The sequence below is a fragment of the Esox lucius genome, chromosome 12 (genome assembly GCF_011004845.1).
Source record: "Esox lucius isolate fEsoLuc1 chromosome 12, fEsoLuc1.pri, whole genome shotgun sequence".
Taxonomy (NCBI): Eukaryota; Metazoa; Chordata; class Actinopteri; order Esociformes; family Esocidae; genus Esox; species Esox lucius.
In genome coordinates, this window is record NC_047580.1 from 32,998,013 (window position 1) to 33,023,970 (window position 25,958).

A 25,958-nucleotide genomic window follows, 5' to 3' on the forward strand; every position below is an offset into this window, starting at 1 on the left:
CACCTGGTCTGTGATTTTCCCACAGGAACATGCAGATGCTTTAAAATAGGTATAGAAACATCGGTTGACGTCAGCAAGAGAGGATGACTCAAACCTGCGTAAGTCATCGTGATGTGAAGGGGTAAAAACGTATTCGCTATAGTAGGCTAATATCTAAAATACATGGGGAGTTGTCCCACCATCGACCACGTGGAATACACCTGGGTTAATAGTTTTCAAAGATAATACAGTTATAATATTTACTATTTATGAATTAACGCAATACATGTTCGTTAATGCTTGTAAAAAATGACCGTTATTATCCGTTCGACTTGCCAATGAGAACCGTTGGGTGTCTTTCTCTGCCTGCGTCAGACTTTACGCGTCTCACCGCGTGTCCATTTCCAACAAGGAGCTCGAGGTGATTTGGTATGTCTGCGCGCGCGGAGGTGAGAGATGCTTTCTTCAGAGGTTGGGCACGAACTAAAACAGATTAGCCTTTCTAAATGTGGGGATTTTGAATGGGTGGTTAATAAAGACAGTCGTTAGGTCTACTTTGAATAAGGTAAGAATGGCATTTTGGTCTCATATTTTAAGCAATTAAGCTACTCACTTTCATCATTAAGTATGGATTGTCAGGCTACAATAATGGAATTAAATTAGTCAGTATACATTAATATGAATGTATAACCCTGTGAAATCTGACTAGAAGCTATTTCTGCATGATTTTTGCGTAAGGGATTTTATACTGTAATCTTGCTTAATAAACTGTTCGCCCTTTTCGGTGCGAGATGGTCGCTTATTGGCGCGGTCACTATAGGTTGCGGGTGGACGTGCTAGTCTACCGTGTTTTGTTCGATTATACTGCGCGTCCACGTCTTTCATCCCAGGTACATCACGTATTGAGGAATCAGGTCACATGTCGAGTGAATAGTCTGGTACACTTTGTCTTTCGATGCGTGGATGTGGAGGTCCAATAAGGGTTGTCTCGCTTTGACCTTGATGAAATGTGTCCTTCAGCTGTCTTGGGCTGTGTCTACCAATAAGGATTTTCACACGAGGAGCCACACGCTTATCGTGATACTTGTGAACGCTAGGACAGTAGGCTGAGATATGATGATGTCTTCAGTTTAGTTGGGCCCAAAAGATGCGCACCAGCCGTATCAAGATGCTAGATGTGAGTCAAAATGCTACAATATTTTAATTTCGTTTTTTTCCTCAAGTCTCTGGTATAGGCCTTACAAGGTCCTTAGCATCCTGGTTTTCTTTTACACCTCGTTGTTAATTGCACCCACCCACCTCTAAATCAGTCCCTGGTCGGAGAGTTAAAATGAAAGAAGTTGGACTGAATTCCAGAGTTGAGTCTGAGGTGTATAGAATAACATTTTGCAATATTATATATTTTTTCTCCTAAAAAGTAAATAACCTTATTTCCCCAGTGGTGTTGCGTTTGACATAATGATGGTGCCTACCGGACAATTTGTTAGTGCACTTTTAGAACCGGTGAACGTCCACAATATGGCTGAATGGAGGAAACAGGGTCGGCCTTGGGTATCTGCCATCCCGGGCCTCACTCTTAGCCCACAGTGTACAAACAACACTCCTCCCTAACCTCAATCCCCTATCTGGAGTGATGTGTAATCTCCCGCAGCTAGTTCACTCCTAACTTGTCACAGTTAACCCCCACGTTATTGGCAGACGTCCTTCAGGAGGTGGCAGTGTGAGATGCTGAGAGGGGGACAGGAGAGGAGGTTTGACAAAGAGTGGAGGAAATGGTATGAGAGGAGAGGACAGATGAGGAGAGGAGGACCAGGGAGGAGAGGACAGGAGAGGCGGGGAGGACAGGAGAGGAGGGGAGGACAGGAGAGGAGGGGAGGACAGGAGAGGAGGGGAGGACATGAGAGCAGTGGAGGACAGGAGAGCAGGGCAGGACAGGAGAGAAGGGGAGGACAGGAGAGCAGTGGAGGATAGGAGAGAAAGGGGAGGACAGGAGAGCAGGGGAGGATAGGAGAGCAGGGGAGGACAGGAGAGAAGGGGAGGACAGGAGAGGAGGGGAGGGTATGAGAGTAGGGGAGGACAGGAGAGAAGGGGAGGACAGGAGAGGAGGGGTGGGTATGAGAGCAGGGGAGGACAGGTGAGCAGGAGGGAAGGGGAGGACAGGAGAGCAGGGGAGGACAGGAGAGCAGGAGGGAAGGGGAGGACAGGAGAGCAGGGGAGGACAGGAGAGCAGGGGAGGACAGGAGAGAAAGGGTACTATGGAAGCTGCAGGGGTGGTATTTGAATATTACAGAACGAATCATTGCCTAGCAACCTCACTAGATAAAGTAGAGCACTGAAATGAGCCCAAAAACGACCTGCAATGTTATGATGTAATAAGCAACCCCAGCTCTTGGAGTGATGGAGCGATAACACTGGTCTGTTGCAAGTTTCAGCTAGTCCAAATAACCTTCTGGACTTCATTTGGTCTTGTTTTACTTTCATGTTATACAACAGATTGTCACATTCCACATGCGTCTAGGATACATTCTGTCGTTTGGTTAATGCTACACACATTGATATCGTTCTTCAAAGACACGGCAAGAGGCTTTTAACCCACCTTTGTTCTCCTTTTGCTTCAGGGATGCATTTTCTCTCCCTCATGTCGTTGATTATACCTAAAGGAGACTGTACAGTGCCTTTTGTCCACCAGTGTGGTGGATGTGTGTAAAATGTAGTGAATTTAAGATGTTGAGGTGGTTGGAAACTGTGTTGCCTTTAACTAGTGGTATAGGAACCCACTAGTTTTCCACACTACTTCTTCAAATAGATTTTGGCTTCCCAGTAGAGTGGGTGGGTTCAAGCTGTCTATCAAGGTCAGGATGTGAGTGACTGACGGTTCTGGCTCGCTCAGGATGCTAAAATGCATCTCTATCGCTCTCTCTTCATTACCATCCTCTTAATATAGTAATCAGGTCTAGATGTTCACAGCTTGATGTTGTCGTGATTTTCCCAGTTCCATTAATAGGACGCTGCTAGATCAAATATGAAGTTACATTTCAATAGCTGATGGGAAAAGTTTTCGAATTTCATACTCAAGTATAAGCAAAATAAACCATAGTAGATAATGCCTTATTTCTGTTATATATTTTAACTCAAGTAAAATACAGCATCCAGCCACCCAGTGAAATACTTTAAGTAAAAGTCTAAAAATACTTTATTTTAACAATCATTATTTCAGATTAACTATCAGTACAAAAAGTATAAATCATCTGAAGCATACCAAACGACAAGACTTTAATTTCACACGTATTTTGTGTTTACTGGGTCCAGTGTCATGGGAATGTCGCAAAAACGGAAGCAAAAACTTAGGTAGTCAGGTAAGCTACAGTTGCCCCAAAAAGTACAACTCTGGAGTATCATTACTTATTTACCTGAGTGTTCATGCATTTCCATTGCATATTAGTTTTTTTACAAACAAGACAAAATGCTCATAATTTCTTTCACACTAGGGTTCCTGTCGCATTGATGACGCATTGTATTTTGTACTGAAGTGCTATGGACTTCACGTCCTGTACACTATATGTTGATTTGTCCCTGTCATCCGTATCCCAAATGATACCTCCTCAGTGAATCTACTGTGTATGGCGCGGAGGAGGTCATTGTTGCTGCGTAAGAGAGGATGTGAGAATCAGCCCTTGTCACAGGACTGAGAGGCTGGGTGATGTGTGGAAGCTGCTGAATGCTGCATGTCGTGACTGCAGAATAATGTTCCCGCTTAGGAATGTGATGTTGCGTGCAGACTGACTGCTTTTGGGACGGGCCTCTGGGTGGCGACCGGCCCGAGGAGAACCACCCCGCCACACGAAACGCCGCGTTTAATTATGTCTTCTGGCTTGTCCCTCGACCCTAACAGTTTCGGGGGCCTCTGTCCTTACCAGATCAAACAGTTCGACAGTCAGATGTTCAGGGCCACTGACTCAAGTTTAACTTCAAAGTCTGACAATGTTGTCTTCAAGCCAAGGCCTTATCTGTGGGATTTGTTGTTGTCGGGCACTATGGCCATGTATGTTGGTATCATCCGATAGTACAGTAGTCTCATTATCTGTAGTTGTAAATGTCAAGTATTTAATGTCAATTGAAGTCAACCCATTTAAACATTGGTAGCTAGAACTATGTTTGCCTGCTGACTAAAGCAGAGGAATTACAATGGGATCTGACAACATGTTTAGGTTTTAGACAAGGCTCCCCAAACCTTGTCGGTTAAGGATGGAATTGGCATTATCACAGCATCCCCTTTGCTGTTGCTTTGGATTTTTCTACAAACCAGTGAGGTATGTCGAGCATTGTGGTAAAAACAAAATGGCAGTCATTCTTATCAGTCTATCGAGCGTACAATGATATCCAAGGGAACAAATAAATCAATGTTTGTGCTTGGCAGAAGGGATTTTTGTGACAGTATTTCTCTTGTTTTTAAAATACTGTACTGTATGTAGTTATTCAGTTACTACAGAGTATTTTGTAATTGTGACTTACTATGAATTTTGCGACAAGATACTCTTTATTTAGGACATAAAAAATTGCCTCAAATAACTTTGCAAAACTATTTCATGTTTTATTTATATTGGTCTTATTTCATAATTGGGGCAAGATCATGTCCTTGTCCATCCAGTAATCTGTAGTAATTGTTTTGTTATAGTGGTAGCCCAAACAAACCTAGCGGTTTCACCATTAAGAATTCCGAACTTAATCAAGGGCATGCTTGGTTCCTGTCTTCTGCTGTGGTGCCTCAGGACCCGATCCTGCGTGAGCTTGGCAGCAACACGGCCTGTCACAAGACTACCTAGCCCAGGCATCACCCAGCAGAGGTCAGCTGTTGTGGCTAAACCAATAACAAAGCAGATCTCTGTGGAATGAAAGGGGAAACGGCTACCGACTGGCCAGGCAGCCTGTCCACCATCCGCCCCGAAGCAGGTAGACAGCCAGCCAGCCAGCCAGCCGGTGCAAGGGATTATAAGAAGGTGTCATACAGAAGTTATGCTCAATTACACGCTGAGGTGAACTCAGCTGACTTTCCACAATTAGGCTTTCCCGACAAGTCTGTTATTGCCATGGAGACTGGCATAATACTACATGGGACTGGCATAATACTACATGGGACTGGCATAATACTACATGGGACTGCCAAAATACTGCTGAATCATGTCAAAATATTGTCTTTCATCAAACCCACCAAGGTTTTAATTAAAGAGACAGTACTCTGAACGTAGCAGCCGGGGATCTTGTATTCGTCCTGTCAAATGGAATCGACAGCTTTATTGCCGGGCAGGTTATTTAATATTGATGGCACAGTTATTTAGGTGCGGCTCATAGGCTCATAAACTGCGTGATGCTGTATTTCTCTCTCTAATTAACTCTAATGCTGTTCCCTTCACAGATCCAGGACCACGCAGCACAGTAGCACGCCTCTCCCTGCGGAGTTTAACATCCCTCCAGCTCCTCACACATCTCCGACGTTTAACGCCAGCCCTAGCTGAGGAGGCACCCCAGTCCCGACCAAGCCGTTCACCCCTGCCCCCCCGCCCCACCCAGCCGCCACCATGCTGAAAAACAGCAAGGTGACCCTGGGTATCCCCCACAATGAGCCCGTCACTGAGTCTGTGGCGGACCTGCTCACCTTGGCCGAGCCACTGGACTACAAGAGCAGCCAGATGAGTATGGGCCTGAGCCCTGGGGCTCAGCCTGCTATGGGCAAGGGCCTGATGCCTTCCCCGGGCGACGAGGAGGGGCGGCCGGCCTGGAACAGCAAGTTGCAGTACATCCTGGCCCAGGTTGGGTTCTCCGTGGGCCTGGGCAACGTCTGGAGGTTTCCGTACCTGTGTCAGAAGAACGGAGGAGGTTTGTTGAGTATCCATTGGCTTGGGGGGGGGGGGGGGTGAATCATGTAAACGCTGACATTACGTATTACCTTGGAAATAATGGACAACCTTGGAGTATTTTTGAAGTAATGTTCAGAACGGAGGCATTCGCTGGGCTTGTACTACAGTTTCCAAAAGACAAAACTAAAGACACACTTTTACAGGTTGTTCTCAGTAATCTTTTGTTTTGATCAGTGAATTCATACTTTCACATCTGTCCACTAACCACCTGGTTGTTAAGTCTGTTAGTTGTACCATCTATGGATGATAGTGACCCAGTCGTTAGGCTTTTAGTTCCGCATGTATTGATCTGTTTTGAATGTTTTCCATACTGTGACGTCTGGGGTTGTCCTCATTATTTGTCTTTATTATTCTTATGTTTTGGGTTTGCTTAGATCCTTTGTTTTCTTGATGAGGTTTTACTCTTTTGGAATTTCGTTGTGTATCCATGTTTTCAGTGTTGTGTCCTCTGAATAAGTAGTACATGTTTCACCTCTATTTTTGCTTCTCCTGTGCAGCCTTATGCCTATATTAGTTCAGTTCTGTTTTGTAGCCCCTTGTGAGGTATTGATTGATCTTCACCAAAATACTGAGCCTTTTGTTTAGCGTACTACTCGCATTAAGATATTCAGTGTTTGGACCTTAGCTTTGATATTTGACGACTTCGCTTTAGCCTTGGGATTTTGTAATGTTTGCCTCTTGATATTTGAAGTTCCGGTTTTGACCCTTGCCTGCCTGTTGGACTTTCTGCCTGGCCCTCAGCTGCCAAATAAAATGCTACCAGCGCTCCGCGTCTGGACCCTGCAACTCTTCTCTCCGACTCATTCATAACACGTATCCCCTGACAACACGGTTAATAAAAATAATAATACGTGGGATTTAAAGCGCCTCTCGAGAGACCCAAGGACACTAAATAGCTTAGCTGGAGCTGACTGAGGACCAAGCTATGGTGAGTGGGAAGACAGACGGTCAGTTCTGAGTCCACTGGTTGTGGTCACCTGGAGACGGGGCAAGGCCATGGGAGGGCCTTGTAGATGAGGAGTAGTATCTCGAGGTTAACTCGGAAAACATTAAAGGGAGCCAGTGAAGGCGGTTCAGGGTAGAGGGGATGTTTTTGGTGCTTTGGCACTTTGGACACATCTCGGATAGGACGCCATTGCGGTAGTCCAGACCAGATGTTGCAGAGTATCTATATGTGTGTTTTCCCCCACAGGGTCTCTTCTGCGGTGTCTCTTCTGCGGTGTCTCTTCTGCTGTGTCTCTTCTGCTGTGTCTCTTCTGCAGGGTCTCTTCTGCGGTGTCTCTTCTGCAGGGTCTCTTCTGCGGTGTCTCTTCTGCTGTGTCTCTTCTGCAGGGTCTCTTCTGCGGTGTCTCTTCTGCGGTGTCTCTTCTGCAGGGTCTCTTCTGCGGTGTCTTTGTTGTAGGGTCTCTTCTGCTGTGTCTCTTCTGCTGTGTCTCTTCTGCGGTGTCTCTTCTGCGGTGTCTCTTCTGCTGTGTCTCTTCTGCAGGGTCTCTTCTACAGGGTCTCTTCTGCAGGCTCTTTGTTGTAGGGTCTCTTCTGCTGTGTCTCTTCTGCTGTGTCTCTTCTAAAGGGTCTCTATCGCTGTAGTCATATGGCGACTGCCCGGGAGCAAAGTTGCTGACATTTAAATTGTTTAAGTGGTAGTTGTCTAGTGACTTTCATGTAGACCTGTAGAAATTAGCTGATGATTTCTTTCCAGCGTAGAAAGGTTGCCTTGTCAGGCCACTCTTCATTCACTCTGTGTTGGGTTACCAAGGGAACACTACAGTAGGCTACAAGGTTGCAAAACAATTTGTTCTGTCAATAATAACATTAAATCTACTTTCTGAAAACCGATCCAAATATCAACATGTAAATGGATTTGACTGCATAGTGCCCCTTGCGTTGTGATTGAAGACTGGACTGGAGAAATTCATGGTAATCACTCACTACTTTGAGTCAAGTCCTGCAGTGGATGCTCCAAAGATATGTCTCTGTAAAATCAGATTGATGCTGGCGACTAGGCGATCTAATCTCTTACTCGTACTTCCATTTACAATGTATCAAATTGTTCCTTTTTCTTTGTGTTGGTTGATTATTTTGTTACTTTGTAGTTTTTGTAGTGAGTCCATCCACATTAGTCTGTATAGATAGTTTTTTTGTAATCTTGTGTCATGAATAGGTGTGTCTGTCACCTGGAATCCACGTTTAGTAAATCAGAAATGATTGTTAAACAATATACAGTGATATAAGGTTATGACTGTCCTGGGAGGAAAGTAATAGGATTACCTGGGGGAGTTATCTTATCTTTTTGACAATCTATACATACTAGAGTAACGCTGGTATGGACATTGGGACACTTCTTGTTTTGTCTGTGTTTGCGTGAATGTTCTTCAGCTAAGACTGCTTCATGTCCGCTAAGCAAATGGTATCCCTGTCAGAACACACAAGTTACAGAGAAATAATGTGACATTTGAGCTAATTCAGTTAGCGTTTCCTGAATGCCAAGTGCGGTTTACTGCAGATTGCTTAGCGCAGTCAATTATGACTGAGTTACTGCTCCCAGTCTAGACCCAAAGAGCTGCCGCAGCCCATTTATCAGGTGACCTGCACCCCCAGTGGCCAGTGTGAGTAACTTGTTGTGTTGTACGTAAGGCCCCTCATTACATGCAACGCTATGTTTCACTTCAGAACGTCAAGTAAACAAGGTGTTCAGGATTACCTGTGGATGTAGACAGGTCTGCTGACACATCATCACAGTGCAACGTAACCACGGTGATACCTGGAAAAATACTTCAGTGAAGAAACCCCACCCCCCCCCCCAATAATATCCAAACAGATCCGGGACACTCCGGGGTTAGATGTGTCAAAGGCTACCATACACAGAAGAGTACACATGCAGAAGGTCAGAGGGCACACCACGAGATGCAAACCTCTAGCAGAAGATCCTAAGAGGGCCTGTGGAGGTCTGGAACATCAACTTTTACCAGATGGAAGTCTGAAGAAACTGCCCATGATCCAAGGCTTACCACTTAATCACGCGGAAGGTGGAGTTCATGATTTAAACAGGGACGTCACCAGACCTGTGCTTTTGGGCCTTGAAACACCTGAGTCCTTCTGTCTTAAGAGACACGTCCAGAGTGGACACAGCAACCGGTAATGACTCACTGTCATTGCCACAAAATGCTGATCCCGTAGGATGCTGATCTCATAGGATGCTGATCTCATAGGATGCTGATCCCTCAGGATGCTGATCTCATAGGATGCTGATCTCATAGGATGCTGATCTTATAGGATGCTGATCCCAAAGGATGCTGATCTCATAGGATGCTGATCCCTTAGGATGCTGATCTCATAGGATGCTGATCCCTTTGGATGCTGATCTCATAGGATGCTGATCCCGTAGGATGCTGATCTCATAGGATGCTGATCCCGTAGGATGCTGATCCAGTAGGATGCTGATCTAATAGGATGCTGATCTCGTAGGATGCTGATCCCGTAGGATGCTGATCCCTCAGGATGCTGATCTCATAGGATGCTGATCCCGTAGGATGCTGATCCCTCAGGATGCTGATCTCATAGGATGCTGATCTTATAGGATGCTGATCCCTTAGGATGCTGATCTCATAGGATGCTGATCCCTTAGGATGCTGATCTCATAGGATGCTGATCCCTTAGGATGCTGATCTCATAGGATGCTGATCCTGTAGGATGCTGATCCCGTAGGATGCTGATCCCGTAGGATGGTGATCTCGTAGGATGCTGATCTCGTAGGATGCTGATCCCGTAGGATGCTGATCCCGTAGGATGCTGATCCCGTAGGATGCTGATCCCGTGGTGTGTTATGATAGGCGCAGGGGTCTACGGGTGCTCCTTCAAAGCACCAAGGTTGGAATATTGACCGACGAGGGCTAGAGGTTCTTTAGGGAGCATCGTCAGCAGGTATTTCCTGATACCGTCGCGCTTTAGCAACTCCCTCAAGTGGCTCGAACTAAATATGGTGGTCAAGGGAGTGAGTGTGCCCTTTTGAGCAAATTACTAACATTTGAGCAAATTTAATTTTCTTAAACACTCCTTGTTGGTTTGTGGGATGCTTGCGCATGTAAGTATGATGGAGGTGCTGCAAGGACAAATATAAATATGAGGAGAAGATGCAGATTATGTATGTGCCACTTAAACATCTAGACAGAAAGTGAGCAGAAATGACAATGGGCCAGTTAAATTAACTGCAGTTTTTCTGGCCTGCAACATTATTTGGATGAAGAACCCAATTTAAAACATGAATCTGTAGAGCCCTCCCCTGAATGCTAGAATCCCAGTGTAACCCTGGAGTAAAAATGACTGCCCACCCGAGCTCATGTCTGTACCGGTAACAGTGATGATGGAGTCCCATGCGCCTTGACAACCTCTCCATCTCCCTTCTCTCTCTCATTTTAGATCTCTTTCTCTGCCTGCTTCACTGTCTCCCTCCCTGTCCTCGTCCCTGGCCTATCTCGCTCTCTCACTCTCTCTGTCCCTCCCTCTTTCTCTCTCCGCTCCCCCCGCCTCCTCATCCTTCATGTGCTTCCTATTCAGCGGGAGGCTTGCAGTTTCCTCTTAATCAAAGGCCGGCGAAAACAATGTGACTGAACCAAGGCAACACGGCGGAACAGCTGTCCGTCATAAGACCAGCGGCAAAGACCACCATATCATCAGCCCTTCATCAAAATAATGGTGTACCTTTGAGCCTGGAGTGCATTAGCTGTATAACTCCGTGCAGTACAAAGAGCACGCTGCAAAGCTTTCGCTCTGGTATATTTTGATCTGCGTCACCAGACCCCACTGTCCCAGTGGGGTCATTAGTGTGATTTGCTCTCTGCTCTACTGGAATAGCGGCAGCAGGTGAGAATGGGCTGACAGCCAGGGCTGTGTTCATTATGCCACATTGTGGAAAAAGCTTTGGCAACGGGAAATAAGTGAAATAAGACACTTTCAGGTAGCCCTACACAGTTTCTCAGTTTCTTCTTCCGTTCGGTACTTAATGAAAATTAAGCAGGTGTGTGTGTGTGTGTGTGTGTGTGAGACATCCTTCTGGAATTGTACGTCACCATGGCGTCACATCCTCTTGACTTCACTGTCTCTGCGCTTGACACAACTTGTTGTTTCTGAGTGCGTTAATGGCGCCTCCTCAGCACATTGGTCAAAGTGGGAGCTGAAGAGAGACAGGAGGTGAGGGGTGAGCAGAGAAGAGGATGCTGGAGGAGCAACCTGAAAGCAATCTTCAGTTTGTGTGTTTCAGCCTGATGGTTGTCTATGATATGTACTGTACAGAACTCCTCTTCCATTTTGAAAACTTTTTCTGAAATTAACCTCCTTTTCCCTTCCCTCTCTCCTCCCTCTCTCCTCCCTCTTCTCCGCCTCCCCTCTCTCCCCCTTCCTTCTTCTTCCCCCCCCCCCCCATACCTTCTCTCTCAGGGGCCTACCTCGTCCCGTACTTCATCCTCCTCATCCTCATCGGAATCCCTCTGTTCTTCCTGGAGCTGGCGGTGGGCCAGAGGATCCGCAGGGGAAGCATTGGCGTGTGGAACTATGTTTATCCACAGCTCGGCGGAATTGGCGTCTCCAGTCTAATGGTGAGGATTCATAACTAATGGTGTCGCTTCATAACCACTACATAAGCTGTTTTGTAGTGTGGAGGGCACGATGTTTGTTGTTCTTTCTCCAACCTAATATATACGATCAATACAAGAAGTACCCAGATTGTATTGATCGTATATATTTATATGACGATTGTATTGATCGTATAAGTTTATATGACGATTGTATTGATCGTATAGGTTTATATGACATTATTTCTAAACACGCTGCTCTTTTGAAGCTTCTCTGAGAGCCATGTGTGTGAGTTGCTAGGAAATTTCTATACATTGTTTTTTTGAAAGCATTACGCTATGGTTACAGCCCTTGGTGCTTTATAGAACCATTGGAGAGGTTCTGCATAGAACCATCGGAGTGGTTCTGTATAGAACCTACATATGGAGAATGGTTTGTTTTTGACTTTACCATATATGTACCGTTATATGGTACATATTCTGTACGGATATGCAGTTATTCAGTATGGTTCTGCATAGAAGCTTTCCAAAAGAGCCCTTGAGAAACCCTTTGTGGGTATTTATATAGGGAACCGTGTTATAAGCCTCGTAGATCCATAGTGCATCCCCACACATTAGTGTCTGTTAAGTCTTCAAAGCAGACTGGCATGCGGTTCCCGTTTACGGTCATCTGTCCGACATGGCCGCCCTCAGGCCCCGCCTCCTCATAGACAGGGCAGAGCAGGCTGCTGTCTAGGTGCTGCCTGTCGTGGGAGGCTGTGTCACTCCTGACTGACGGACCAAGAGGCTAGTCAGCCCGTCCTCACTGACAGTCGTCTTAGGATCTCCGGGGGACGGGTGGCATTGACGCACTCAAATCTGCATCTGCTACATTCTGTAGTCAATCAGTCAGAGTCAGGCAGTCAGTCAGACAGACAGTCAATCAGTCAGAGAGTCAGGTAGACAGTCAGTCAGACAGACAGACAGACAGCAGAGAATTGTTACTGGATGTACTGTATCCAGTCAGTCAGACAGTCATTCAGTCAATCAGACAGCCAGCAGAGAGTAGTTACTGGATGTTCTGTATCCACTCAGTCAGACATTTAGTCAGTCAAACAGACAGCAGAGAGTAGTTACTGGATGTACTGTATCCAGTCAGTCAAACAGCCAGCAGAGAGTAGTTACTGGATGTTCTGTATCCAGTCAGTCAGTCAAACAGCCAGCAGAGAGTAGTTACTGGATGTTCTGTATCCAGTCAGTCAGTCAAACAGCCAGCAGAGAGTAGTTACTGGATGTTCTGTATCCAGTCAGTCAGACATTTAGTCAGTCAAACAGACAGCAGAGAGTAGTTACTGGATGTTCTGTATCCAGTCAGTCAGTCAAACAGCCAGCAGAGAGTAGTTACTGGATGTTCTGTATCCAGTCAGTCAGTCAAACAGCCAGCAGAGAGTAGTTACTGGATGTTCTGTATCCAGTCAGTCAGACATTTAGTCAGTCAAACAGACAGCAGAGAGTAGTTACTGGATGTACTGTATCCAGTCAGTCAAACAGCCAGCAGAGAGTAGTTACTGGATGTTCTGTATCCAGTCAGTCAGTCAAACAGCCAGCAGAGAGTAGTTACTGGATGTTCTGTATCCAGTCAGTCAGTCAAACAGCCAGCAGAGAGTAGTTACTGGATGTTCTGTATCCAGTCAGTCAGTCAAACAGCCAGCAGAGAGTAGTTACTGGATGTTCTGTATCCAGTCAGTCATGTCGGTGTAGTCTCCGGTATCGAGACGGGCGGGGGATGATGCTGGCTGGATGGGGCAGGGGATGAGGCTGGCTGGATGGGGCAGGGGATGAGGCTGGCTGGATGTGGCAGGGGATGAGGCTGGCAGGATGGGGCAGGGGATGATGCTGGCTGGATGGGGCGGGGGGATGAGGCTGGCTGGATGGGGCAGGGGGTGAGGCTGGCTGGAGGGGGCGGGGGATGAGGCTGGCTGGATGGGGCTCCGGGACCTCTGCAGCTATAAATAGGACCATGGAGAGCTCTGCTGGAAGAACTGACTTGAATTATTCATAGACACTTCATCTGTGGGCTGCCTGAGTATCTGAACAAGGAGCAGAGAGAAACGCAGTTTGAGTTGGGTTGTCTGGGTAATTCTGTGTGCGTGTGTATTTTGGTCCGTGAAGGCATGTTTGTCCAGCTAGGCTGTGGTACGCCCCTTACATCTGTCACTGGACACATAGACAGATTGGTAGTTTTTCGAGCTGCCTTTCTAAACCTGTCGTAATCATGGCAGAGTACTGACCAGGAGACACGGGATATCCAGGGGGCTCTTATTGATTTTGTCGTTGTCACTCGTGTTCACATGGCATAATTCATGGCACAATGTGTAGAATTGCCATGAATGTCCTTCATAACATAACTCCATACTGTGGAGAAAATAAGCAAAATTGCAGGAAATTCGCTTTACAGAGTCAAACATTTCTCTTTGAGATAGATAGCTTTAAGTAGAAGCCAGTGACAACTCAACCTCTCTGTCTCTGTCTTGCCCTGTGTCTGTCTGTCTCTTTGTGTTTTTCCTTCTCCCTCTAGGTTTGTGGTTTTGTGGGCCTGTACTACAACGTGATCATTGGCTGGAGTATCTTCTACTTTTTCCAGTCCTTCCAATACCCCCTTCCATGGGCCGAGTGCCCCATCCGGGTGGTCAATGGATCCCAGGCCAGTGAGTACAGAGCGCCGCCCACCGAACGTACTGACAGCAAGCCATAGCATGCTAACATAATGCTAACGCGTGTGGCTGTCCCTCTCAGACAGCTGCCAGCTGCAGGGCATTCTGGGTACCACAAGCAACTGGGGGGGGGTCTTAATTAGGGAGGGCAGGTTCATGGTAATGATTGGGATGGTGTCAAACACAACACACATATGTTCTTCTTGTTTGATGCCATCCCATATCCCTTTCTGGCAGGTAACAGGATGTTTAGTAACGGATGAACTGTGTTGGATGTCATGCTGTCTCTCAGCTATTTATATTTCTCCCTTCATGTCGTTTCTCAGCTATTTATATCTCAAAACGATCCACGTTTTTCTGCTGACAGCTGAATTCTTCTCCTCTCACTGTTTTTAATTAAAAAATTACTTGGGACACATCTCTCAAAAACACATCCCTCTGTCTTCCCCTCTTTTCCTCCCCCTCTCCTCTCCATCCACCTCACCCCCTCTGCCTTCCATCCAGTTACCGAGCCAGAGTGCGAGAAATCCTCCGCGACCACGTACTTCTGGTACCGGCAGACCCTCAACATCACCAGCACCATTGAGGACAGTGGAGGACTCAACTGGAAGATGACCCTGTCCCTGTTTGCAGCCTGGCTGATTGTCTGCCTGGCAGTGATCAGGGGCATACAGTCATCCGGGAAGGTAGAGCCGTATGATGAGTTTTACCGGTTTGTCCTCCAACACATATTTTCCCTACTGTACAAACACGTTCACAGCGTCTCATGTGTTAATTAGATTCATTTTCATTAGTTTTTTTATTCATGCTGAAGTGTGATGGCATTTGGTTGGAGCGCTAAAGCGACCACGTCCCAGAACCATTTCTGTAATGACAGAAGAAGCCTTTTCAGTAGATTAGTTCTGTCTTTGGAGGCCGCTGGACTGAGTGAGGTCAGGCAATGAATTCCCTGGCTAAACGATTACCGCTATTCCCTATAAAGTACCCTACTTTTAACCAGCCTCTCTCAGAGTAGTCCACTGAGAAGTGAATTGGCTGCCATGTGTGATCTGGCCTGGCTAACAATGTGCTTTCATCTGAGGCCTAACTACAAATCCTCACCACAGCATCCAGCTCAACATGTTTTAATGGAGAAATACAGAACAGATCTGACAAACTTTAAGATGGACCAGTGGTTTCAGGGAGTTGATCTAGGAGGTGTTCTGTGTAGGGAATATGATGCCATTGTGGCCAGGTGATTTTAAACATTAAAAGTTACCATGAAGAAAAATTGTGATAGAAAAGAAAACAGTGGGATAGAAATGTCCAAGCAATGCACAATGTAGTGAGTCTCTCTCTGCCTCTACCTCCCCATTTGTTTCACTCTCTCCCTCTCTCTCTCTCTCTCTCTCTCTCTCTCTGCCTCTACCTCTCCCCATCTGTTTCTCTATCTCTCTCTCTCTATCTCTCTCTCTCTCTCTCTCTGCCTCTCTTTGTCTTTATGATTCCTCTCTACATTAGAGAATACTTCACACAGATGACTTAATCACAACATACACACTAAATACATGGTGTGTGTGTATATATATATATAATATAATATATACCCTTGTGTGTGTCCATGTCTGTCTCAGCGTCTTCTTCACTGATGTCAGACTACGGCAGTGTGGTGGTGTCCATGGTAACAGTGTGACTTGTGTTCTCTGTCTGGCACCCCTTTGATGTTTCCTGTTATAACTGTGTGTGTGTTCTCTCCTTATAGGTGATGTACTTCAGCTCTCTGTTCCCCTATGTGGTGTTGATTTGTTTCCTGGTTCGTGGACTGATGCTCAAAGGCTCTGTGGATGGCATTGCTCACATGTTCACCCCGAAGGTAAGCGCGCGCGTGCACCCCTATACACACAAAATAAAAACACCCGGTTCATATAGCTCTTATAAACACTCTGACTTCAGTTGTTGACCAAAATTCAAACACCCCCCCACCCCTGCCCACCCCAAAAAAAGAAATCTCATTGGGGACGACAGGCATAAAATCCACAAACATCCATTCAGGATTTGTGGAAAGCCTAGTACTTTTGGGAACATTATCAGGTATATATACACACACCGTTGTTGGGGAACATTATCAGGTATATATACACACACCGTTGTTGGGGAACATTATCAGGTATATATACACACCACCATGGTTGGGGAACATTATCAGGTATATATACACACCACCATGGTTGGGGAACATTATCAGGTATATATACACACCACCATGGTTGGGGAACATTATCAGGTATATATATACACACCACCATTGTTGGGGAACATTATCAGGTATATATATAAACACACTGTTGTTGGGGAACATTATCAGGTATATATACACACACCGTTGTTGCTTGTGCTTTACGGTTTCAGGCTGGGTGTTTTGTGACAATTGCTAGTGTAACAAGGGCTTTGTGAAAATACATTTGATTGATCAGAATTTTGTAAGCCGTGTCCTGGAATCTGTCTGCAGATGGAATACTGTCCTGGCTGCTGTGTGGGTCCTGAGTTCTGTTGTTGTAACAAGGATTATATTTTTAAAATGTCAACTATTATTAATTCATGGATCCAAAGCCTCTGTACCCTAGCAGCTCCTACTTTAATGCATCATTACATGAGTGCTCAATTCATTGCACTGAATGAGGAGTGGTTCCTGTCGCCCCCTAAAGGTTGACCGGGGTACTGACGCTTAATAATGCATTTTTCCTTCAAAGGACAAGCATTCGCCACAGGGATCTGTTTAGAAGGCTGTTAGGCGGTGTGAATATTACTTTGTTGACCTGGCCCCCTTGTCCCCCTTGACCTCTAACCCTAGCTGGAGAAGATGCTGGAGCCCCAGGTGTGGAGGGAGGCGGCCACGCAGGTGTTCTTTGCCCTGGGCCTGGGCTTCGGGGGCGTGATAGCCTTCTCCTCGTACAATAAGCGAGACAACAACTGCCACTTCGACGCGGCGCTGGTCTCCATCATCAACTTCATCACGTCCATCCTGGCCACGCTGGTCGTGTTCGCGGTGCTGGGCTTCAAGGCCAACATCATGAATGAGAAATGTGTTGTGGAGTAAGTAGACAAGATCTGTCGGGCTGTTGAGCGTTCAGATGAAATCTTTGCACATTGTGTCCATTTCAGAATTTACTGAATTGGATTTCTGTACCTGGATCTTTTGGAGTTAATATGCTTTTATTAATGTCTCTTAGTTATTATTAAAGGTGCTGTATTAACATTTTTGATAATTTGCAAGAGCAGGAAAATAATCCTGCAGCAACAGAACTAGCATATAGGGCTTGAAAAAACATCTTTTATGGGAAATATTTATTCCGTAAAAATAACTCACTGTTAAAGTCATGAATACACTAAAACTTCACATTCCCTGCTATGCAGGAATATGATCAAATGAACACATGTAGTCTGTATGTGTCGTGGATCTGTCAGTCTGCCACTCTGTCCTCTTGGCTTAAATGTTACTATGATTGGACAATTTGTCTGTTTTGTGGTGAATTCAAAAAAGCTTCCTTTCAGAATTTCAATCCAACACGGGCCTTGCAACCTACCCGACATCGTCGGAAAATAAAACGCAGATATCACTGACCCACCCGTCCACCCTGGACTGCCCTTCTGTCCACAGGAACGCAGAGAAGATCCTAGGTTACCTGAACACGGGCGTGTTGAGCCACGAGCTGGTACCTCCCCATGTCAACTTCTCCCACCTGTCAGCGGTGGACTACCAGGAGATCTATGGTGTGGTCAAGACGGTCAGGGAGGACACCTTCGATCAGCTGGGCCTCGATCCCTGCATCCTGGAAGACGAACTCAACAAGGTACCGTTGCCTGTGGCGGCCCACCAAGTGTCCTTGTCGTGCTTTTGCCCAGAAGGCGGTGCTCTTGCCACTGGTCTTAACTCCACATCCCGGGGGGGGGAGTTAACCTTGTTGTCCTGGCCAAGTGTACAGTCTGAGCAGCACAGCAGCCTAATCGTCCATCTATTTCCCCTCATTCACTTGTGCCCACTAAATGTGTGCAGTCAATGAAATAAAAATGTACGTCCCCCTGGAGCATTAGAGAAAAGACAAACATTTAAATTGTCTCTCTTTTTTTCTCTGTCCGTCTCCACCCCCACCCTACCCCACTCCCATCGACCCCTCGGTCCGCTCCGTCCAGGCGGTTCAGGGTACCGGCTTGGCCTTCATCGCCTTCACTGAGGCCATGACCCACTTCCCCGCCTCCCCCTTCTGGTCTGTGATGTTCTTCTTCATGCTCATCAACCTGGGGCTGGGGTCCATGATTGGAACCATGACTGGTATCACCACCCCGGTGCTGGATGCCTTCCCGAAGATACGCAAGGAGTTCCTCTGTGGTGAGGCTTCCGGTGGCTGAACGGCTACTTCTTCATTCCCTGACTGACCTTGATCTGGATTGATGATCCGTTATTAGTCGCGGGTTAATCATGGTCAGGCATTCGCTACAGTTTGAGAGTACATTTGCATTAGTCGGCAGTAATAAATATCCTCTCGTTGTCCTCTCAACCTTTCCTCTCAGAGGGCTGTTATACTGCGATCTGGACTCATTAATATTCATGTTCTCCTCCTTTTACTCTTCTCTGTCCACCTCTTTCTCCTTCTCTCTTTCTCTTACTTATCATCTCACTTCCTCCTTCTATCCCGCCCCCTCTCCTTCCTCCTTCCCCCTTTTTTCCCGGTCCTCCTCCTCAGTTGGCTGTTGCATTGTGGCGTTCTTCTGCGGCCTGCTGTTCGTCCAGCGCTCCGGGAACTACTTTGTGACGATGTTTGATGACTACTCCGCAGGCCTGCCTCTGACCGTGGTGGTCATCCTGGAGAATATATCTGTGGCCTGGATCTACGGCACCAAGAGGTCCGTGCAGCGCCACCAATCCACGTCACACCACATAGCCTGGATTGATACCGACGAACAGAGCAGTACTGTAGTTAACATTAACACACACCACGCCGAGCTCCATAGCACAGAACCCAGGACACTTGCAGCGAGACGCGGTGGACCGGGGACCACATATAAAACATGACCTGACTGTACTCCCATGGATAAAGAAATGTATTCATAGACCTGAAATGGAAGTATGACTCCCCTTCCTCTCTGACTCCCCTTCCTCTCTGTCTCCCCCTTCCTCTCTGTCTCCCCTTCCTCTCTGTCTCCCCCTTCCTCTCTGTCTCCCCCTCCTCTCTGACTCCCCTTCCTCTCTGACTCCCCTTCCTCTCTGTCTCCCCCTTCCTCTCTGTCTCCCCCTTCCTCTCTGTCTCCCCTTCCTCTCTGTCTCCCCCTTCCTCTCTGTCTCCCCCTCCTCTCTGACTCCCCTTCCTCTCTGTCTCCCCCTCCTCTGACTCCCCTTCCTCTCTGACTCCCCTTCCTCTCTGTCTCCCCCTCCTCTCTGACTCCCCTTCCTCTCTGTCTCCCCCTCCTCTGACTCCCCTTCCTCTCTGACTCCCCCTCCTCTCTGTCTCCCCCTCCTCTCGGTCTCCCCCTTCCTCTGTCTCAGGTTCATGCAGGACCTGGAGGACATGCTGGGTTTCAGGCCCTACAGCTTCTACTTCTACATGTGGAAATACGTGTCGCCCGCATGCCTGACCATCCTGATCACCGCCACGGTCATTGAGATGGCCGTCAGTCCTGCGGGATACAACGCCTGGGTGGAGGAACTGGTCAGTGGGTCCTCACCTCTGTCACGCCACCGTTCTGAACATGTGCCGCTCTGGCCACAAGGTGGCACTGTTTCTCACGGTCCTTTCGAGCCAGACAAACGTTTTGTATTCAGACCGTGTACCGTGTAACATGTACTCATGTTAATTGGTGGGTCCACCCCTTCTGCCGTGTCACTTCGCTGTAGGCAGCACATGTTCCGGTGTTGTATTGGCTGCGAAATCGGTTTGTTTCTTGTGATTTTAAGTCACACAGTTTGTTTTTCAAAATGTTATAGTTTAAAGCTGCAGTGGATTATATCAGAAGCCTTTGTCTACATACCTGTTTGAAAGCGATTTAACTCTGAGATGCCCCTTTCTCACTTGGACTTGGACAAATTAGATTTTGTGGGTCAGAGTGCAGTGTTTGTTTAGATTCATAGCGCAAATGTTTTGTTGAACGTTTCTCTCCGTCTTTGGCTTGCCCAGGCAAATGCAGCTGGGTTGCCTAGCAACTCGAGCTGGAGACAACGTTGGCAAAATGGGACAAATTCCCTTAATTGGTGATTCTGTACTCACCAAACGGCTAGCGTGTCAACATGTCTTTCAGCTCCTAGAGAGAACTAAGCACCCACACTCAACAGCCATACTCAACACCCACACTCAACAGCAAGTCCAATATCTTTAGTGTTTGTATGCAGGTTAAAATGGATGTGTCTGATGTTGGGACACCAAAACCTAATTTGAACCCTCTTCTCAACCTTTGTTCCCCCTGGCTCCATCTAGGCGTCGGAGAAGTTTCTGTCCTATCCTCCGTGGGCATTGGCTGTGGCCTACTCCCTCATCATCACGGCCATGCTTCCCCTTCCCGCCGTTTTCATCGCCCGCCACTTCAACCTCCTCTCGGACGGCTCCAACAAGCTGTCCGTCTCCTACCGTAAAGGCATGACCAAGGACCTCTCCGGCCTGGAGGAGGAGAACGAGTCCCGCTTCATCCTAGGTAAGGGCACCCCCAGCCCCAACCCATCACCCATGCCGGCTCATCGCCCGTACCTGGGGCCCGGCGGCGCCCAGGAGATGACCAACACGGCGGGATATGGCACCGGGACGCCGACCAAGACGGGCTATCAGAACATTAACTCGCCGGAATCCGAGCTCTGATCGATCTGACGACCGAAGCACAAGACGCCGCGCCTGTCAACCCCGCCCCCAATCACCGCCGCACCAGAAGGAGGATGAGAGCGCACCGCCTTGGGAACGCCACGGAGTCCCTCACAACCTTGGCCCCACCCCCCACCCCAGAAAAGAGTGTCCCACCATAACAATTCAGCTCCCACGGCCCTCACCCAATGTTTGGAAGCCTAGCTTAACCCCCCGCCCGTAGTGCTACGATGTGGCAGCCACACGCTGAATTCAGTGGGTTCTACCACGAGGGTTCTTTTAGGTGATCGGGGAGTGGTCATTTCTCCAGACGGTCCTTTTCTTGATTCCAGTAAGATCAGGTTCTCTCACATCGTCCCGGGGAACAATCCCCCCCCACGGAGCTTCTTTGTGGAAATCTGACCGATCTGTACCAAATGGCACCCTTGTTCCCTATTTACTGCACTGCTTCTGTACAAGGCCTGTAGCCTAGTGCACTACATATAGGGAATAGGGTGCCATTTGGCTTCATTTCCGGGGCAGTAAACTCTTGCGGCACGGTATGAAACCATAAGTTCTACGTCCGCAGTATGCAAAGCACTATGTACCCCACAAGCGGTTTTTGGCTGGAGCCTACTGTTCCCTGTCAGAGCAAAACAGAGCAAAACATAGCACAGAGAGAATTGTGAACCCCTTTCTATCTCAGTGTCAGTCATTGCATAGTATAATGTACACGGTAGATGTCGTGCTGTCTTTGTAAATCCCTGTAAATACTCAGAAAGCTACACGCTAAGAGATAAAGAGTGAACCCTCTGTCTGCTGCCCAGACCTGACCCCTTACCCCAGACCCCCCCCCCACCCCCCCATCCCCCACCACGCCTCCACCTACAACTGAACACAGAGCATCACCTTCACTGCAATCTAAAAACACCTTCCCGACACCGCCCATAAATAGAACAGGCTTTGAACGGATGGAGCACGGCCACTTCCACTAGCTGTCCACAGCTGTCCGGTCTCCACCAGGCACACAAAAAAAAAGCCCTATTTAAATCAGTTTTAGAAGGCAGTCCAGGAGACGATTAATCCAAGCACAGATAATACAAGCAGCTTACATTTGATCATCAGACAGAAACATGTGTGTGTGTCTGTGTTGCCTAGCCAGCTCAGGTGTCCCGTTATAAATAGCACCTCGAGTTACCTCGAGTGAAGTGTGACAGAGACCGTGGAAACCCGCCCCGACAACGTAGCGCCATGGATATCCATCCTCCTGTGTGGTTGTGGATGGGGGCAGACACACTAACACACACACACACACACACAGTCACACACATACTTTATACACACACATATACAGGACGGCTCATTGTTGTGCTTTTTGAACTGTCTGTTGGCAGCTGTCATCAAGCCGGGTTGTGTTCATTAGAGGGAAAACAGAGGGAAACCAGTACAAACTGTTTACTGAGGAGGCACAGCGCTAACTGACAATAAGAGACGCAAAATTGTAGTAGTTTTCCATTGCTCAATGTTTGGCTAGGACGCGTCCTAGTGTTCACAGCCCGGGGGTTCTGAGAGAGCCATTACACAGGGGTTGGAGTTGACCATCGTTCAAAATAGTGTTTCAATGGGACGAGTAGGTTTCTTAACGTACATTCCTTTAACCATCTTCAATAAGCACTTCGATCAATCAGTGGGAACAAGTATACATTTACTTATGTGGATTGTCAAGTTTTTAATTGTTGGGATTTGTAAAATAATGTGTAATTACGTGTAATTTGTCTAAATAATAGCTACTGTGTGGATATAATGTAGTGTATAATGTAAAAGTACTGAACCAACCTCGTTTTTTGTGGTTGCAATAGCTGATCCTGACCACGGTGGGGCGCTGTTGGACACCATGGAAGTACCTGACGTTGGCCACATTCCATATCGATTTGAGATTGGGTTAACGTGTGTGTCTCTGTGTCTCCTGCCTCTGCCGAGCCCAGACAGCAGTGACACAGATCACACTGTGGCGCTTCCTAAAAATCCATCCTACACTTGCCTCCTCTCCTTTATTGCGCTGGTCTGAAAGGAAAGACCCGGTGTCAAGTGTGTTCCCAAGCAGTGCTGATGAAGTGGAGGCACATGAGAGAGGATCGGTCATAAAAAAGGATGAGAATTATATAGAGCCGAGTTGGTCTACAATGTTGATGAAGGCTTTGACCTACTAGTTGTCGGTGCCTAATCAGTATCAATGCGTCTGTCTGCTCTGCTAGCCTTTTCGCAAAATTCGGTACAATGGAGATGTTATGTATGTTACGTAGTCAGATTTTAATGTCCATAGGCTAGTCCCAGCCACTTAAGCACTTTATAGCAGATAGAGGACCCTGGAGTTGAACAGAAACAAGCAATCAAACAGAAAACCACCTGACAGAACCGGCGCATTTGTCACGACAGGAAGGTAATCTAATGTATTTTATTATAGATTAATGGTGCCTGATGGCCACACAGCACAAAAGAGCCTAGCTAGCGCAAAAATAGCGTGAGATACAAAGTGCATGCGCAAAGCCTGTAGAGCACTGCAGACAGTAAAGCACACCCCCTTAAGCACACTAGGTGGAAGCACAAAGCCACCGAGAGAGGACAGTGATATATGTCGTTGCGCGGTTACCAGAGAACATTGGGTATCAACGTAATTGTACTGGCTTGCTGGTTACGGCTACCGGTTGCCGCGGTGTAAATGATTTGCGTCGCGAGAAAAGCACACGCAGGCCTCGTTGGCTACGTTCCCGTGTACAGCTGCTGTCTGAGGAAGCGGTGCTGCTGGGATCTCTGGCTGATCGCCAAATGGCAGCCTTGCTCCCTACGTAGTGCATTTTAGAGGAAAACACAGGAAACGTATCCATTTCTACCCTCGGAAAGTCCTGTAATGGATTGCATGGCACTTAAACCGCCTACAACTGTTCTAAACTGCCGTCCCACAGCTTATTAATGCTGCAACTAAATGGTCATTGAGTAAGTTATGGATTACCGATAAGAATCATTTGAGCTATAATTTATGGTGAGAGGCCAGAAAGAGAGGAGAGATGGAAAATGACAGAGAGAGAGAAATAGGGAGACAGACAAATACAGAGAGATTGAAGGGGAGAGGGAGGACTGGAGAGGGCACTGAGAACTGGTAACTGCCATTGTAAAGCATCATACAATGCTCCTACTCCAATGAAAACCAGGCCGGTTCTGCCAAGGTTCCGCTCTCTCACGTTCCCTTCTCTAGCGCTGTTCTTTAGCTTCTTACTCTGGGTCTGTTCTCTAGCTTCCTCCTGTAGCTCCCTTCTTTATCTCTTCACCTAGCTGCTTTTCTAGCTCCTCTCTCGATCTCTCTTCTCCAAACCCTTCTCCACCTCCCTTTAGCACCATTCTCTGGCTCCCTTTTGCGGCTGTCTTCTCTGGCTCACTTTTATAGCTAAATGTTTTGCTCCCTTATCTAGCTCTCATCCCCAGCTCTCTTCTCTGTTTCCCTTCTTTAGCATAGTCCTTTCTTTTGTTCCCTTCTCTAACTCCCTGCTCAGCTCTCGTCTCCAGCTCTCGTCCCAAGCTCTCATCTCTAGTTCCCTTTTCTGTTTCCCTTCTTTAGCTCCCTTCTCTCTCTGCCTGCTCTAGCTCCCTTTTGTAGCTCTTTTTTTGCTACCTTCCATAATTCCTTTTTTCCTCACCCCTTCCTCCTTTTCTTTACCTCCAGACTGTTATGGCAGCCAGTGTAGAAAGTGCCAGAGATTTATTGGAATACAATGGACCCAGCAACTTAACTTAAAACCAGCCTTTTTAAAACTATTACATGAACTAAAATTTTTATTTTTAACTGTCCAATACTACGATTTAATACTATAAAATGCACAAAATGTTCTAACCGCACACAAAGCTAAGGGAGACAAGGAGTTTTTGGCACATAGAATATACTAACTCAATTGCTAATAATGTTAATTTCCCTGTATTACCACTTATTGAGGGAATCTAATTCCAACTCCAGGGCCTATATTCATTATAATTATATTATTTATGTATTGTACAAGTACAACAAATAAATCCTGTGTAGACTAACTTGATTTCTCTCAAAGTACAGTCATGAAATTATTTTTTATTTGTTTATTAGTGATATTATGCTTTTCTGTGATGGATCAGGAAGAACACTACAGTACTTAAATGGGAAGTTCGGGATGCTCCTCACCCTGAAAGTCTGTATGCCTGTTCAATTCAAATGATCGTTTCCCTGACAGTGGCTAAATCGAGCCAATGTCTGTAATGGTTATTCATTTGTGCGGCTACAGTTAGTATTGGCCTACAGACTTCTGAGTGATGAATCTCAACGTCATGTTCTAAAATCCCTCTTTATTCTGTACATTTACTCTGTATATTGATGTACATTCTGTCAGACTCACAGTTAATATATCTATCTATGGGAAGATTGACAGGGTGAATACTTGAGCTGTACATAATAGCTGTATATTTTGAAATATTTCAGGTTTTTGTACGTAATGTCCCATTATCGTGTCTGTAGAACTATGACGTAAAGATGTTATTAGTGTAGGGTTGACAATCTCAGTCGAGATAATCGGAGACGCGTGTCTGGGTGCGCGAGAGCGCACGCACGAGTCTGCCGTTAGCGAGCGAGCGGGTATGTTTCCGTACACACGTAGATGTCATTGTTCAAACTGGTTGTGTGTGTGTTTCTTAGTTTTCACCTACAGTGTTGTGTGAGCTTTACTTACTGTAATCGAGTAGATACAACTCAATCGTAATGACTTGGGACCACTGACTTCTATAAGCAATCTGTGAGTGTTCTGTGTCTTCAGCTGCTCCGTGGAACATCTGTCTGTTCCTCCACATAATGGACAACTTGAACATGGTCGACAATAGTGTGTGACAAGTCATGAGCATTAGCTAATATTGTGACAATATATATTTTTGTCGTAGACAAAACATTGAGGGAAAATGAAATAAAAGTTACCACTTTTATGAACCACATTA

The 25,958-nt window shown here is 46.7% G+C and overlaps 1 protein-coding gene across 4 annotated transcripts; it reads left to right on the forward strand.

Annotated features, from left to right (window-relative positions):
• The first annotated feature begins 21 nt into the window (after nucleotides 1-21).
• Nucleotides 22-25,958, forward strand: slc6a17 (solute carrier family 6 member 17). 4 transcript variants are annotated; one of them, XM_034295973.1, is made up of 12 exons: nucleotides 22-98; nucleotides 5,393-5,853; nucleotides 11,328-11,485; nucleotides 14,019-14,148; nucleotides 14,659-14,840; nucleotides 15,896-16,006; nucleotides 16,985-17,226; nucleotides 17,792-17,984; nucleotides 18,325-18,520; nucleotides 18,876-19,035; nucleotides 19,676-19,838; nucleotides 20,601-25,958. In XM_034295973.1, the coding sequence occupies exons 2-12, from the start codon at nucleotides 5,556-5,558 to the stop codon at nucleotides 20,973-20,975; spliced, it is 2,208 nt and encodes a 735-aa protein (XP_034151864.1). In that variant the 5' UTR covers nucleotides 22-98; nucleotides 5,393-5,555; the 3' UTR covers nucleotides 20,976-25,958. The 4 variants fall into 4 exon arrangements, with proteins under 4 accessions (XP_034151864.1, XP_034151865.1, XP_034151863.1 ...); XM_034295974.1 differs by lacking the exon at nucleotides 22-98 and adding an exon at nucleotides 181-450; XM_034295972.1 differs by lacking the exon at nucleotides 22-98 and adding an exon at nucleotides 181-428.